General features: G+C 55.4%; 1 protein-coding gene across 1 annotated transcript; it reads right to left on the bottom strand.

Annotated features, from left to right (window-relative positions):
- Positions 1–9,290: 9,290 nt before the first annotated feature.
- LOC125330320 (zinc finger protein 239-like) lies at positions 9,291–13,939 on the bottom strand. The gene is made up of 3 exons (XM_048313343.1): positions 13,756–13,939; positions 10,818–10,901; positions 9,291–10,633 (listed from the first exon to the last, which is right to left on the bottom strand). The coding sequence occupies exons 2-3, from the start codon at positions 10,837–10,839 to the stop codon at positions 9,711–9,713; spliced, it is 945 nt and encodes a 314-aa protein (XP_048169300.1). The 5' UTR covers positions 10,840–10,901; positions 13,756–13,939; the 3' UTR covers positions 9,291–9,710.
- Positions 13,940–16,620: the final 2,681 nt, after the last annotated feature.

The raw sequence follows: 16,620 nt of genomic DNA on the forward strand, positions 1-16,620 counted from the left end.
GGAGAATCCAGAAAGAGGGAGGAAGACCCAGCTCACCTGGACAGTTTTACCACAAGGATTCAAAAACAGCCCGACCACATTCGGAAACCAGCTGGCAAAGGAGCTTGAGGACTGGAGGAAACAAGAACCAGGAGGAGCAGTTCTCCAGTATGTTGATGACATCTTGATAGCGGCCAAGACATGAGATGACTGCATGAAGCTCACTGTCAGTCTGCTGAACTTTTTGGGCCAAAGTGGGTATCGGGTCTCGAAAGAGAAGGCACAGGCTGCCAGGGAAACAGTAGTATACCTGGGCCTGGGAATTTTCCGTGGACATCGACAACTCAGCAGAAAATGGAAGGAAGCCATCTGCTGACTTCCAGAGCCCCATACCGTAAGGGAGATGCAGGCCTTCCTGGGAATGGTGGGTTGGTGTCGCCTGTGGATATCAAACTACGGTCTGCTGGTGAAACCTTTATATGAGGTCCTTAAAGCAGCTGAAAAGGGGACAATCATGTGGATAGAGAATGCCAGGGCTGCATTTAAACAGCTGAAGCATTCCTTGATGTCAGCCCCAGCTCTGGGGCTGCCGGACTTGACTAAACCTTTTGAACTCTTTACACATGAGCGACTGAATGTTGCTCTGGGGGTACTGGCACAGCACCTTGGAGACCAGCGAAGAGCTGTGGCCTATTTCTCAAAACAACCAGGCAATGTAGCCCAGGGCTGGCCAGGATGCTTGAAAGCTGTGGCAGCAACAGTCCTTCTGCTACAGGAGGCCCGTAAATTCACCCTTGGGCAGCACATTGTCGTGTATGTACCCCATGCAGTGATAAACGTGCTGGAGCAAAAGGGGGACACTGGCTCTCCCCTAGCAGGATGCTCAAATACCAATCTGTGTTGTTAGAACAGGATGATGTTACTCTAAAGACAACTTCTGTGGTAAACCCTGCGATGTTTTTATCATCCACATTATCTGATGGTGTGCCTGAGCATGATTGTTTGCAGACAATAGAGGAAACTTATTCCAGCAGACCAGACCTGAAAGATGTTCCTTTGAAAGATCCAGACTGGGAATTGCACACTGATGGGAGCAGCTTCATGGAAAACGGTAGGAGGATGAGCAGTTACGCCGTAACCACCTCAGATAAAATCATTGAGGCAAAACCCTTGCCTCCAGATGTATCATCACAGAAAGCTGAACTCATTGCACTAACGAGAGCTCTAGAACTGAGCGAGGGGAAGAAGGTGAACGTAGGGACTGATTCCAAATATGCCTTCAGTGTTTTTCATGCCCACGGAGGTATTTGGAAGGAACATGGCCTGCTGACTGCTCAAGGTAATGAGGTTAAGCATGCTAAACAAATTCTTGCACTTTTACAGAGCATTTGGAAGCCTACAGAAGTGGCCATCATGCATTGCAAGGGTCATCAAAAAGGGAAAACAGCCCCCGAACTGGGAAATCGTTTTGCTGACAAAACAGCCAGGGGGATTTCAGAAAAAGGCATTTTTGCAGTGGAACCACAGAAAGAGATAGATTTGTCATCATTTACCCCAAAATATGATCAGAGGGATCACAAATTAATTTTAAGTTCCTTAAGGCTGACGTCAAAGAAGGTGGGTGGGCTGTTACCCCAGTAGGACAAGTCGTAGTTCCACCCCTGATCCTTCGGGAAACAGCCCAACGAGAGCATGAAAGTACCCACTGGGGAACAGAAAATCTTTTAAAACATTTGAGGAAAGTAGTGATAGGGAGAGGGATGACTGATCTTGTACAATCTGTAACAAGCAAGTGTGAAACCTGCTGTAAAAACAACCCTGACACAAGCAAGAGAGTTGTGTTAGGAGTGACAAAGACAGGAGATCTCCCAGGAGATTATTGGCAAATAGATTTTGCTGAGATGCCATGCAAAGAGGGATGCAGGTATATACTGGTACTGGTTGACACCTTCAGTGGATGGCCTGAGGCTTTCCCCTGTTGCACCAACACAGCAAAAGAAGTAGTGAGAGCTTTGCTCAATCATATAATACCAAGATTTGGGGCTCCTTTGGGAATGTCATCAGATAGGGGACCACATTTTGTTGCAACAGTGGTTGGGGAAGTTAGCAGGATTTTGGGACTTATCTGGGACCTGCACACACCATACAGGCCCCAGGCAAGTGGCCAAGTTGAACGCATGAATGGGACCCTCAAAACCCAGATTTGCAAGATTTGTCAAGAGACATCCATGACGTGGGTTCAAGCCCTGCCTATAGCCTTGCTAAGAGTCCGCATACAGCCAAGGAGAAGGGACAACATCAGTCCCTATGAAATATTATATGGCAGGCCATACCAGGTTCCACACATCCCAGGGGAAATTCATACGAGAGGTAAAAATGATTTGCAGAAATATTTAATGGCTCTGAGTTCCACTTTGCAGAAGCTCCAGAGAGTTGTCGTGTTATCCAAACCAATAGGACTGGACACAGCTGCTCATCCGTTCCAGCCTGGAGACTGGGTCTACATCAAGTGGTGGGACAGCGACCCCTTGCAAGCCAAGTGGAAGGGACCATTCCAAGTTCTGCTGACCACTTCTACTGCGGTCAAGGTTGCTGTGGATTCACTGCTCCAGGGCCGTGGATTCACTGCTCCAGGGCGAAGAAAGCTTCTGCTCCCGAAATCACCAAGAAGACAGAGACTGATACAAATCAGAAAGATGCAGTTTAAACTGTTTTTTACATGGTTGCTGTTTGCCCAACTGGTAACCACGGTTCAGGGCTCACCCCATGATTTGCATAAGAGTGTGATCTAAAATGTGTCCAAAATTCTTAGTAAGAGCCGTTGCTGGATCTGTACTCAGTTACCACCCCTGGATGGGAGGGGTCACTGGCCATTGATTGGCATTTTAATGGAAGAATTAAGAAAGATTTGGATGAAATTCGGAAAAGAACTCAAATTCTACATGAAGTAGCTTCTAGAAATAACACCTTAAAATTTGGTCATATTTTTCATACCCTCACCTCATGGTCACCAAACTGGGCCTGGGTAAAAGAAATATTCATAGTATCTGTAACTGTAGTTATTATCTGTGTAATTTGCTGTGGAGCAGCCGGTTGTGTGAACCGGTTCTGCAGGTAAAGAATAGAGACAAGACAAGTGTCTTGGGGTGACCTTATGATGTGTATCCCATATCGCTGCCCATGCCCAGAAATTAATTCCTGTGCCTTTCTATGCCTCTAAACTGAGCCTGAGAGGGGGAAGGAAAAACTGAGCAAAACTTCTCCAAAGCAGTTTGCAGCTTGTTCAAGGTCACACACAGATAGCAATTGGTTTCCCAGCTGTGGCAGGGGAGGGAGGAGGCACCTGGCTTGCTGTTTTCCCAAGGACAGTTTTTTTGGCCAGTGGTTCAGCTGTTTTTTCTCCAGAGAGAGACTGAGAGTTGAATTTTTCCTTCCCTGGAATTTTGGATTTTCTCCCTTTTCTACTGGACTGCTTGATTGCTTCAACATCAGAGCACATCGGAAGGACTTTCCACTGGGCACAAAGGGCCTGGCCCTGGGCCAAGCCCCAGCTCCGAGGAGACCAAAGGGAGGACTCTGACACTTTCCCAGGTTTTTCCTCCACAGTGAGAGATTTTATTATTTAGCATTATTATCCTTTTCCCGTGTGTTTGTTAAATAAACAGTTTTTCTCTCTTTCACTTTCCTTTGAGGAAAATTTATTTTTCCCGAACCTGGTGGGGGGAGGGGTGGTTGTGCCTTCCCTCAGAGGATATATTTCTAAATTTGGCCAAACCGGAACATTGTCCCAGCCGCCCGCAGTGCCCAGGCCGTGCTGGCCGCGCTCAGAGCTGGGCCCAAAGCTGCCCAGCATTGCTGCCTTTGGGAGCAGAGCAGGAGGGCAGGACATGTGCCCAGCCTGCAGCCAGCCATGGCACATCCACCTTCTCAGCAGCTGCCCAGAGCCCAAAAGCAGCTTGGCAGCCACTGAAGAATTGGCTGCAGCCGCCCCAGCAAAGGGGGAACCTTTGGTGCCCGGCCAGGCCGTGCCATGCCCAGCTCTGGGAGCATCCCCCTGGCTGTGCACTCACCTGCACATGGGGCGTGGAGCGTGTCTTTGAAGAAGGTGCCCAGGCTGAGGAAGAGCTTCTCATCCTTGAGGTCACCCTCCCTCCCTCCCTTCCTCCCTCCCTCCCTCTTTTCTCTTCTTGCTTTTCTTTCCTTCCTTCTCTCTCTCTTGCTCTGGATTTCTCTCGTTCTCTCTTCCTTTTTCTTTTCTTTCTTTCTCTCTTTCTTTCTCTCTCTCTTTCTTTCTTTCTTTCTTTTCTTTCTTTCTTTCTTTCTTTCTTTTTTCTTTCTTTCTTCTATTCTGCTTTTCTTTTTCCTTTTCTCTCTCCTTCCCTTGCTGCTTTCTTTCTTGCTTCCTTTCTTTTTCTTTCTTTTTTCCGTTCTTTCATTTTTTTTCTTATCTTTTTGCTTTCTTTCTCCTTTCCTCCTGTTTTTTAACCTATCTTCTTGCTTGCTTTATGTTTTCTTTCTGGTTTTGCTATCTTTTCCCCCCTTTTTTTGGTCTTTCTTTCTTTCTCTCTTTCTCTCTTTCCATCCTTCCTCCTTTCGTTCTTTATCTTTTTTTTATTTTCTATTTTCTTGTCAGTTTCATTTTATTTAGTCTTCTGTCCGTCATTCCTCCCTTCCTTCCTTCCTCCCTTCCTTCCTTCCTCCCTTCCTTCCTTTGTATTTTTCTGCTTATTTTTTTCCTTTTCTTTTTTCTTTTCTCTTTCCTTTTATTGCTGCTTTCTCTCTTTCTCCCTTTCTCTCTTCCATTCATTTTCTTTCTTTCATATTTATTAAGAACAAATTTTCATCCTTTCTTTCTTCTTGTCGTTTCCTTTTCCTTTCTTTTCTCATTTTCTTGTTGATTTCTGTCTTTCCATTTCCTTCCTTTCTTTTTTCCTATTTCTTTTTCTTTTCGATCTTTTTTCCCTTTGTTTTCTTTCTTTTTTTCATTTCTTTTCTGTTTCTTGTTTCTTTCCTGCTTGTTTCCTTTCTTTTTTCTTACTTCTATTGTACTTTTCTTCCACCTCTCCTTCTTTCTTTCTCTCTAGCTTGTCAAGCCGCTTCTCACCCCATTGAAGGGGTGCAAAGCAGCAGGATCCCCTCCCAATTGGGGTCCCCTCACCCTCCCAAAATGTGGGGGACTTCACCTCAGCCCCCCAAATTGCGGTGGGTTTACGTCACCTTCCCCAAATTCTCTGAAACCTCCCAGAAGCCACTTTGAGGCCCCAAAATTGTCAAAAGGAGCAGGAGCCTCCCCAAAAGCGGCTCCTGCTTTCCCTCCCTGGCGTGACACACGCCAAGTGCCCAAACCACCCCATCACTCCCAAACTTCATCCCACTCCCATGATACCATCCCCATCCCATCCCATCCCATCTCATCCCCATCCCATCCCATCCCATCCCATCCCACCCCTCCTGGACACCAATTCCCCTTCTGTGGTTCCTGACTCCCCACACACGGGGCTTGGGGCTGACGGATCGAGCCATTTGGGGCTGCCATCGACACATTGGGGCTGGGATTGAGTTTATTGGAAGCACCCTGTCATGATCTGCTAATGCAAGTGGGGGTCGTGATGGTTCGTTTATCTATCTCAGAGTGTAAAAGGACACAAGAGATTTCAGTTTTAATCAAAACAGTGCACCTTTATTAAGTGCCCACAACACAGTAATGTGATAGAGGAGAGAAAGAGAGAGAGATAAAGAAAAACAAAGTAGAGAGGAAGAAAAAGAGGGGGGGACAATAGCTACCAAAGGATGAGACGAAGTCCTCGTGGTCTTCCACCAACAGATTCGTCTTCTCTCCGTGGGGAGATCTCGGGCTCAGTTATTTCAGAAAGTCTCTTTATAGTCCTTTTCAGAAGCGAGGGACAACTGGCCAAGAGGTTGGGAAATCTACAGCTGTTGTTATGGGGCCCATTGCTTTGGGAAACAGGTACAGGACAGACGTACAGGACAGGTGTACAGAAGAGGTGTACAGGACAGGTGTACAGGACAGACGTACAAGACAGGTGTACAGGAGAGGTGTACAGGACAGGTGTACAGGACAGACGTACAGGACAGGTGTACAGGAGAGGTGTACAGGACAGGTCATTCCTGTCCACTTCAGTGCAGTCCTTCCCCCCTGGGCAGCAAGAACGGCGCAGTCCATTGCGACCTGCACTAATTTCCTCAGGAATGCGTACCAGTTCCCAGTGGGCACACCCACAGGCAACACGTGGCAGACATCCCACCTCAGCCAGGCCAAGACTCCTGTGCTCAGTCTCTGTCCTCGGCGATGATCGTGAGGCAGATGAGGGATCTTCGGACGATCTCTTACACACCCGCTCAATCCCTCCATCCAAAATCGGAGGTTGGAACCTCTCCTCAGGCCTTGCTGTGCCCATGGGCTCGCCTCAAGTCCCAAAATGAGAGCCAATGAGGCCCCTCAGGCTATTCAGAACCTCTAAAAATTGCCAGAAACAGCAGCATCCTTCCCAAAATGGGCTCCATGGCTCCCTGGTAATGGGTCCCACTTCCGAGTACCAGAGCCCCCCTCTCAGAACCCCTCCAGAAGCATTGGGGGGACCCCAAAACTGCCTCAGGAACGCGACGTACCCTGACATCCCTTCAGGAATGGGGGATATCCCAGAACCCACTCAGCAACGGGGTCCCCCCGGCCTCATCATGCCCAGCCTTCAGCTGGCTCAGCCAGAGCCCATCCCGCCCTCAGCAGCCCCAGCCCAGCCCAGCCCAGCCCTCCTGGGCAGGAAGCCCCAATGGCCGAGCCAGCCTGGGACACTTGCAGGGATGCGGGGGCAGCCGCAGCTTCTTGGGCCAGCCTGTGCCAGGCCCTGAGCGCCCTGCCAGGGAACCATTGCTGCCCCACATCCCATCTCAGCCTGCCCTCGGGCAGCGGGAAGCCGTTCCCTGGGGCCCGGCCCCGCAGGCCCTTGGCAAGAGTCTCTCTCAGCCAGCAATTGCTGCTCCTCCCTGCTGCGGGGCCCAAGCTGCAAGTTGATTTTCTGCCGCTGGCCCCGGCCCAGCCCCGAGCCAGGGCTAGCACCTTGCCCTGGAGCTCTGCGGGCGCTGCGTTTGTGCGGCCGCAGCGCAGCGGCCGCAGCTCGGAGCTGCCCTTTGTGTCCCCGCCGGCAGCTGGCAGAGCTGGCGGGGCCGGGCCAGGGCCGGGCCAGCCCCGGCCTTCCCGGCTCTGGGACACAGCGGCGGCAGCCCCAGCCTTCCAGCCCTGCACACGCTCCCACACAAGCCTCCAGAGCCGCGGCCACGCAACGCAACTGACCGGCTGCTGACCCCCAGCCTGGCCTGATGGCCATTCCTCTGCCCACACCTCGGCCAAGCTCCCCTTGGCCACCTCCTGAGCCACAATGCCACAGACAAGTGGCACATACAGGTACAGAGCTCTGCCCAGAGCTGGCAGAGGAACGTTCATTCAACATAGAAAACACACCAAGAAAAAGAGAACTCCCCCCAGCAGAGCTGTTCCCTCCTGCAGTACTTACACCTGCACACCCACAGCGCCTGAGACTGCAAGCAATGAGCATTCCCTGGGCACATCTGCAGCCCAAGCAGCTCGAGGACAGCCTTGCAGCAGGACTGCTCTCAGCTGAGCCAAAAAGGCCCCTCTGGCAGCTGCAGGGCCATTGCAAAGGGCCAGGGCCAGAGCCTCGGCCAAACGCGGGAGGAAAGGGCTCTGAATTCCTCTGCCCTGGCACAGAAACCCTGTTCCCAGGGTGCTTCCCACACAGGATTCCTCTGGAGGACTGCGGAAAGCTGAGAGTCAGCTCTGGCTTCTCCACTTTCCATGTCCTAGAGCTGCCTGGCAGAAGAAATGGAGGGACAGCTCTGGTGGCACAATCCCTCCCGGCCCAGGGCACAGCGCTGGGAAGGTCTTTCCGTGCCGAGGCTTTGCTGCGGCCAAGGAAAGCTCCTGGCTCAGGGTCACCTTTCCTGCTGGGCCAGACCCCCCGAGTGGCCCAGCAGCAGCAGAGAATTCCAGCACAGCCCCAGCACGGGCAGGGCGGCCCCGGGCGGGCTGCGGGAGCCAGCAGCGCCTCAGCTCAGAGCAGCTGAGCCTGGGGGCTCTTGGCCAAGGCCGAGGCCCAGCGAGCATTTCTCAGGTCGCAGGGCGGCCTGGAAAGGTGCTGGGGGGATAATTCACCCCCCAGTGTGGTCCCAGTCGCTCCCAGTATTTCCATGTCCGTGCTCCCAGCACTGCTCCCAGCCCTGATCCGTGGGGATGGGAATGTCCCGCTCCCTTCCCGAGGCAGGCTCACACCTGAGCCAGGTGTGCAGGGCAGGACCTTGCCCTGAGCCCAAGCCCTGTCCCCCCTGCAGGATCTGCTTCCCATCGACCTCTTCCTCCTGCAGCCCCAAGCCCAGCTCGGTGCTGACCGAAGGGCGCTGGGCCGGGGTCATCCCCCAGTGGGGGCTGTGCACCCCCTCTGCCCCCTCCCCAAATTCCCTCCCGGGGCAGCAGGGGCTGGGGCAGGAGCCCTGTGGGGAGGGAAAAGGGGGTGACACCGGGATGGGGGGACACACACGCTATGGGGGGGACACGCACGGCCCCTGGGGACACCCCTCACCTTCTCCCACAGTGCCAGGAGGATGAACCCCAACATGGAGCCCCCAAAACCCCAGCAGCATCTTGGGGGGCAGGGTCTGGTGGCAGTTTTGGGGCTCTGGGGGATCACAAGCACCCCAAAACCCCCTCCCAGCCCCACAGCCACTCCCAGACTCCTCCAACCACCCCACAGCTCTGTGCCAGGAACCCCCCCAACCATTCCCTGCAACATAAATGACCCCAAGAACCACCCAAATTCTCTCCAAGACACACAGCCCAGCCAAGATCCCCAAAACTCCCTCAACGACCTCCCCAAAAGCCCCCTCCAAGCACCACAAATGCCCATCAAGAGTGACAGAAGCCCCTCCCAAACCCCTCACGAGCCCCTCAATCCCCTCCCAGCCCCCCATGGCACTGACCAGGAGAGCTTGGTGGACAGGAACATCCCCAGCCAGGAGCAGCTCAGGCACTTCAGCAGTGATTTGGGCACTTTGGGGGGCACACCCCAAACGGAGAGACCCAGGCCAGGGACTGGGACAGACACCCGCAAGCCCTGGAGAACAGACAGGCTCAGGTGGACACGTTCTGCCAGCACAACTACGAGATCGTCGCCCCGTCTGCCCGTCCCATGGCCTCACAGCACCCAAATCCTCCCGAATATTCCCCTGAACCAACCCCAAATTCACCCCCAAATCCCAGTAAAATGGTGCTGCTTTAGATACCTTTGTTGAATTCCTTTATTTCTACCCTAATTTTGGTTGTTTTGACAGGATGAAGGAGGAAACTATTTAGGTTGAAAAAGACCTCCAAGATCATCCAGGATTGCTGGATGCCACCAGAAGAAACAACTGGACAGAGCAGGTGAGAATTTTTGGGCCATAAACTCAACAAATCAGCTCTTCCCAATGAATTTCCGATTTCAGTCAGAGTCCCGATGGATGTTCCAGCCTCTGCGCTCACTCAGGTGCCTACGGGGATCCAGGAGGACGTGGAGAGCACCAGCCAGGGCTCTTCCCAAACTGGATCATGGCGAATGTGGGTCACCAGGGCTCTGCCAAACATGGGTCCCCCACTGGGGGATGAAGTTGGAGTAAAGGATGAAGCTCTTCCTGCACTCGGGGCACTTGCAGGGCTTCCCTTACCGGTGCCTCCGTTGGTGTCGGGTCAAGTGAGAGCTGCTGGAGAAGCTCTTCCCACACTGGGGACACTCGTAGGGCCTCTCCCCGGTGTGGATTCGCCGGTGGGTGACAAGGGTGGAGTTGTCCCTGAAGCCCTTCCTGCAGTCGGGGCAGCGGAAGGGCCTCTCCTCTGTGTGAATCCGCTGGTGCCTGAGGAGATCGGAGGTCTCTGGAAACCTCTTCCCACACTCGGAACACTCGTAGGGTCTCTCTCCCGTGTGGATCCTCTGGTGGCGGAGCAGGGTGGAGCTCTGGCTGAAGCTCTTCCCACACTCCCCACACTCATAGGGCTGTTCCCCAGTGTGGATCCTCTGGTGGCAGAACAGGGTGGAGATGTCTCTGAAGCTCTTCCCACATTCCCCACACTCATAGGGCCGTTGCCCACTGTGGATCTTCTGGTGGCGGAGCAGGGTGTAGATGTCTCTGAAGCTCTTCCCACACTCCCCACACTCATAGGGCCGTTGCCCACTGTGGATCTTCTGGTGGCGGAGCAGGGTGGAGATGTCTCTGAAGCTCTTCCCACACACCCCACACTCATAGGGCCGTTCCCCAGTGTGGATCCTCTGGTGGCGGATCAGGCTGGAGCTCGTGCTGAAGCTCTTCCGACATTCCCCACACTTGTGGGGCTTCTCCCCAGTGTGAAGCCGCTCATGGACCACCAGGTCTGAGCTCTGGCTCGATCTCTGGCCACCTTCCCGGCACAGGGTTGGTCTGTCCTCCTCAGAGCACCCTGGGCTGCGTTTGCCGCCCCTCCTCCTGCGGGGTCTCCGCGCTTTTTCCTCCCCGTTGGAGTCCTGCGCCGTGGAGCCGCTCAAAATGGCCTCTTCCACCAGGTTCTGCTGCGGGGATTTGTCCTCCCTGGGCTCCGTCCTCAGCTCCTTGTCTGGGGAGGAAGGACAAGGAGAGGATGGGATTTGCCTCCGTGCCACAGGGAAGGGCAAGGAGATCCCCCCAGTCCGTCCCTGGCAGGACGGCGTCGGCAGTGGGGTTGTCCTGCAGCCGGGGGCGATGCTGGGCTGGGAGATGGAGCAGGAGAGAGGGAAAAGGGGCACTGACTTCCTCCTCACCTGCCTGGGTGTCCCGGGGCATCTTCCTCTTCCTCGCAGCCTCCTCCTATATCTGGCCAAGGTTTGGGAATGGGAAATCCTGGTCTGGGGCAAAACAAGGGATGAGCACGTTTAGTTGGAAGGTCCCTCTGCCCAAGTCCATCTCTAGAAGCCACCAGGCATTGTGTGTCCATAAAAACCTGCTCAGGAAAAGCCTCCCAGGAGTTCCCTGTCTCTGGTCCCTCCTCCTTGGTGTTCGGGGTTCCCCCCTGTCCCAGCTGCTGGGGGTCACGCTTGTATTGGGGGTCCCCCTCTCTACTTGGCCCCCGCCCTCCCCAGGCTGCTGGGAGTCCCAGGAATCCAAAAAGCTCCCCCCTCTTCCATCTCCCCACTTAGGAATGCTGGGGGTGATTGGCTCCAAGGAGTCCCCCCTGCCCCTCTCCAGGCTGTTGAGGATCCTCTCCCATCCCTCCTACTCGTCCTCCTGCCCCGTTCCCGAGCCCCTCGCAGCCCGTGGGAGCAGCGGGGATGGAGCCGGGACAGGTCGGGATGGGCAGCGCGGGGCTCTCGGCTGCTCCCACCCGCTGGGGGCGGGGGAACCCGGCCCGGGGAAAAGGAGAGGGAAACTGGGAACACTGGGGGCTGCAGATCCAAACTGGGCCTTGCTGGGGACCCTGGCTGCGGACTTGCAGCCCTTGGGGCTCCTCTCGAGAGCCTGGAGAGCCGGGAGGGGGAATGCAGAGAGGGCTGGGGGATGCCAGCAGTGGCACCACTGGCACTGACTGGTTTGTACTGGGATAACTGGAACCTTACTGGGGCCACTGGGAGTGACTGGGAATGACTAGGAGCATGCTGAGGGCAGCTGGGATATACTGGGAGCATCTGTCAACCATACTGGGAATGACTGGAACCACAATGGGAACAATTGGGACCATGGTGGGGAGAAATGGGGCTACACTGAGGGCAACAGGGCATGACTGGGACCATGCTGGGAAGGACTGGGGTCATATGGGGTGTGACTGGGACTATACTGAATCATGTTCTACTGGGATCACACTGGAAGGAACAGAGAGCAACTGGAACCATGCTGGGGGCAACTGGCATCCAAATGGGATCACATGCAAAGGGAGACTGGGATCATACTGGACCCTACTTGGAGAAACTGGGACTGCACTGAGGGTGACTGGGAGTGGCTGTGAGACACTGGGATCGCACTGGAAGCAGCTCAGGGCAAGTGGGAGTGACTGGGAACATGCTGGGAGCAACTGGGATGCACTGGGAGAGATTGAAACCACAGTGGGGGTAAATGGGAGCAACTGGAACCACACTGGATGATAATGGGAGCAGCTGTGCCCATGCTGGGGTCATACTGGCATCCTACTGGAACTGACTGGGATCATACTGGGAGTGACTGAAATAGTACTGGCAGTATCTGAGAGTGCCTGGGATCCTACTGGAATCAGACTGGGACTGACTGGAAAGGTGCTAGCCGTGACTGGAACCATACTGGAAGAGACTTGGAGCAACTGGGCCCAGACTGGGAGTAACAGGGAGTCACTCTGGGCATGACTGGAATAATACTGGGAGTATCTGGGAGTGACTGAGATCATACTGGGAGTGACTGGGATCATCCTGGAAATGACTGGAACCATACTGGGAATGACTCCAGGTCCTATTGGATCATCCTGGGAGCCAAACGGGATTACAGTGGGTGTGAATGGAACCTGACTGGGAGCTACTGGGAGCTACTGGGCCCATGTTGGGAGGAAAATGGGGACACATTGGGAGCAACTGAGAACAACTGGAAGGTACTGGAACCATGCTGAGGGGACTGAGACCACAACTGGGGCCACTGAGATCATACTGGGAGCAGCTGGGACCACACTTTGGGACACTGACAGAAACTGGGATTGCTCTGGAGGTAAGTGGGAGAAACTGGGAAAGACTGGGATCATTCTGAGGTAACTAGAACCTTACTGGGGACACTGGAAGTGACTGGGAATGACTAGGAGCATGCTGAGGGCAACTGGGATATACTGGGAGTGGCTGTAACCATACTGGAGTGACTGGAACCACAATGGGAACAGCTGGGCCCATGCTGGGGGGCAACTGGGAGTGACTGGATCTACACTGGGGGCAACTGGGATGACTGGGACCATGCTGAGAGGGACTGGGACTACCTTGGGGCAAATGGGTTCATACGGGGAGGAACTGGGAACAACTGGAACTCCTCTGGAGGCAACTGAGTTCATACTGGGACCACAGTGGGAGCAGCTGGATCCATGGTGGGTGAGACTGGGATCACACTGAGGGTGACTGGAATCATACTGGCATTGACTGGGAGTGGCTGTGAGCAACTGGAATCACACTGAAAGCAACTGGGAGGAGGTGGGAGTGACTGGGAGCATACTGGGAGTGACTGGGATCATACTGGGAGAGACAGGGAGTCACAGGGATCATACTGGAGGCTCTTGGGGTCACACTGGCATTGACAGGGAGTGACTGGGATCACACTGGGGGCCACTGGCACCATACTGGGAGTGACTGGGGTCATACTGGGAGTGGCTACAATCACACTGGGTTTATAGTGGGTGTGATTGGACCCTGGCTGGGGGTTACTGGGAGCTGCCAGGCCCATGCTGGGAGCCACCTGTGCACACACTGGGAGGAACTGGGAGCAACTGGGAATGGCAGGGTGTGTGGAGGCCGGTGGGCCTGCTGGACAAGGAACCAAAGGAGTCCTATGGTGGGATAAGTCCTCGGTCCCTTTCCAGCTCATGGGGACTGAAAAACTTCCCCAGAATGCTTTGTTCTGTTCTGTTCAGGTACCCCAGTTCTGCTCCCCTCCTTGGCTCCCTTGGCCGCCACAGCCCTGGTTACCTGATACCCCCTCAGAGTTTCCCGATGAGTTCCTTTACCCTGGGCCCCCCATTGCTCTGCCCCGGGACTTCTCTGAGACCTTGCACGAGTGCGGATGCATTAAAGCTCTCCTGCAAACCCTTCTGCGAAAACTCTTCTTGCTCCTTCATCCCCGGACTGTTTCGCTGGCGATCCGTGGCTGTGTGCAATGTGCCGGCTGCACCGAGAGGCTTTCTTGGAGGCGCTTTGGGGAAGCTCGTGACACGACACCAGACAACAGAAACGCGACCGGGGGCATGCTGGTGACAACTGGGATGTCCTGGGAGTGACTGGGATGATACTGGGGGCAACTGAACCATGCTGAGGTAACTGGGAGTGCCTGGGAATGACTACAAGAATGTTCAGAATAACTGGGATATACTGGGAGTGCCTGAGACCATTTGGGTGGGGACTGGGAACAAACTGGGAGCAACTGGGAATGTGCTGGGGGGAACTGGGACCAAGCTTGAGGCAACATGGGGGCAAGTGGAACTGACTGGGGCCTTGCTGAGAAAGACTGCCTTCATACTGGGAATGAATAGGACTATGCTAGGGGCAACTGGGAGAACTGGGAACACACTGGACAGAAGCTGGAGGAGGAACTGGGAGCAACTGGGAGTGTGCTGGGGGAAAATGGTATCACAGTAGGGAATGACTGGGAGTGACTGGGCTCCTACTGGGAGCAACAGGGATCATGCAGGGAGGGAGGGGAAGTGACCACGATCATACTGGGACTGACTGGGCTCCTACTGGGAGCAGCCACCTCCGGGCCCCGGGACCCCGGAGCCCCTTTCCCGGCCATGCCGCCCCTGCAGCCCCCAGACCCCCCCGCCGGGGTCCCGCCAATCCCAGGGCTCCCCCCTCTCGGGCTCCCCGCTTTGGGCTCCTGGGGCTCTCCTCTCTCTGGGGTCCCGCTTACGGAAGCCGGGGCTCCCGGGGCTCCCCAAAACCGGTGTCCCCCCGCCCCCGCCGGCCCCGCGCGCTCCCCACGGGGCCCCGGCAGAGCTCGGAGGGCCCGGCCCGGGAAGCCCAACCCCCACCGCGGGGGGACCCGCATCCCCCCGCCCCCGCCGGGGCTCTGCCGCCACCGCCACCGCAACCCCCAAAAACACCTCCCGGGGACCCCCGATGTCCCCCCGAGCGGCACCTGCGGGATGGGGGGCGATGGTCCCGGGGGGCTGCGAGTTCAGCGAGCGCTGGAGCCGCGTGATTCCGCCTCTCCTCCTCTCTTCCAGCTTCCCGCTGCCGCTCCGCCTCTTCCTCCCTCCTCCTGCTCCTCTTCCTCCTGCCGCCCCGTCCCAATCCCATCTCCCCTCCTCCCTCCCTCCTCCTCCTCCTCCTCGTCCTCCTGCCCCGTTCCCGAGCCCCTCGCAGCCCGCGGGAGCAGCGGGGATGGAGCCGGGACAGGTCGGGATGGGCAGCGCGGGGCTCTCGGCTGCTCCCACCCGCTGGGGGCGGGGGAACCCGGCCCGGGGAAAAGGAGAGGGAAACTGGGAACACTGGGGGCTGCAGATCCAAACTGGGCCTTGCTGGGGACCCTGCGTGGGGACTTGCAGCCCTTGGGGCTCCTCTCGAGAGCCTGGAGAACCGGGAGGGGGAACGCAGAGAGGGCTGGGGGATGCCAGCAGTGGCACCACTGGCACTGACTGGTTTGTACTGGGATAACTGGAACCTTACTGGTGCCACTGGGAGTGACTGGGAATGACTAGGAGCATGCTGAGGGCAGCTGGGATATACTGGGAGCGTCTGTCAACCATACTGGGAACGACTGGAACCACACTGGGAACAATTGGGACCATGGTGGGGAGAAATGGGGCCACACTGGGGATAACTGGGAGCAAGTGTGAGCGACTGGGTCTGAACTGGGGGCAACTGGCATGACTGGGACCGTGCTGGAAGGAACTGGGATCATATGGGAGGGACTGGGACTATACTAGGGACAACTGCACTGTGATCCTACTGGATCCTACTTGGAGAAACTGGGACTGCACTGAGGGTGACTGGGAGTGGCTGTGAGACACTGGGATCACACTGGAAGCAGCTCAGGGCAAGTGGGAGTGACTGGGAACATGCTGGGAGCAACTGGGATGCCCTGGGAGAGATTGAAACCACAGTGGGGGTAAATGGGAGCAACTGGAACCACACTGGATGATAATGGGAGCAGCTGTGCCCATGCTGGGGTCATACTGGCATCCTACTGGAACTGACTGGGATCATACTGGGAGTGACTGCAATAGTACTGGCAGTATCTGAGAGTGCCTGGGATCCTACTGGACTCAGACTGGGACTGACTGGAAAGGTGCTGGCCGTGACTGGAACCATACTGGAAGAGACTTGGAGCAACTGGGCCCAGACTGGGAGTGACATGGAGTCACCCTGTGCATGACTGGAATAATACTGGGAGTATCTGGGAGTGACTGGGGCCATACTGGAAGTGACTGGCAGCAACTGGGCCCAGACTGAAATAATTCTGGGATCCTACTGGGGCCATACTTGAGGTGACTGGGAGCAACTGGGATCATACAGGAAGTGGTGGGAAGTGACTGGAATTATACTGGAGGCTACTGGGATCATACTGGCGTTGAGAGGGAGCAAGTGGGATCACGTTTGGGGAACCGGGCATGATACTGGGAGTGACTGGGATCATCCTGGAAGTGACTGGAACCATACTGGGAGTGACTCTGGGTCCTATTGGATCATCCTGGGAGCCACTGGGATTACAGTGGGTGTGAATGGAACCTGACTGGGAGTTACTGGGAGCTACTGGGCCCATGTTGGGAGGAAAATGGGGAAACATTAGGAGCAACTGGGATACACTGGAAAGTACTGGAACCATGCTGAGGGGACTGAGACCACAACTGGGGCCACTGGGATCATACTGGGAGCAGCTGGGACCACACTTTGGGACACTGACAGAAACTGGGAT

Source organism: Corvus hawaiiensis, chromosome 1 (genome assembly GCF_020740725.1).
Source record: "Corvus hawaiiensis isolate bCorHaw1 chromosome 1, bCorHaw1.pri.cur, whole genome shotgun sequence".
Lineage (NCBI taxonomy): Eukaryota > Metazoa > Chordata > Aves > Passeriformes > Corvidae > Corvus > Corvus hawaiiensis.

Bases quoted from the DNA above. Each gene is read 5' to 3' on its own strand.
- LOC125330320 (XM_048313343.1), bottom strand. From the start codon at position 10,839: ATGCCCCGGGACACCCAGGCAG. The intron at 10,634-10,817 runs GTGAGGAGGAAG...CTTCCTCCCCAG, and splicing joins GCCCCGGGACACCCAGGCAG to ACAAGGAGCTGAGGACGGAG.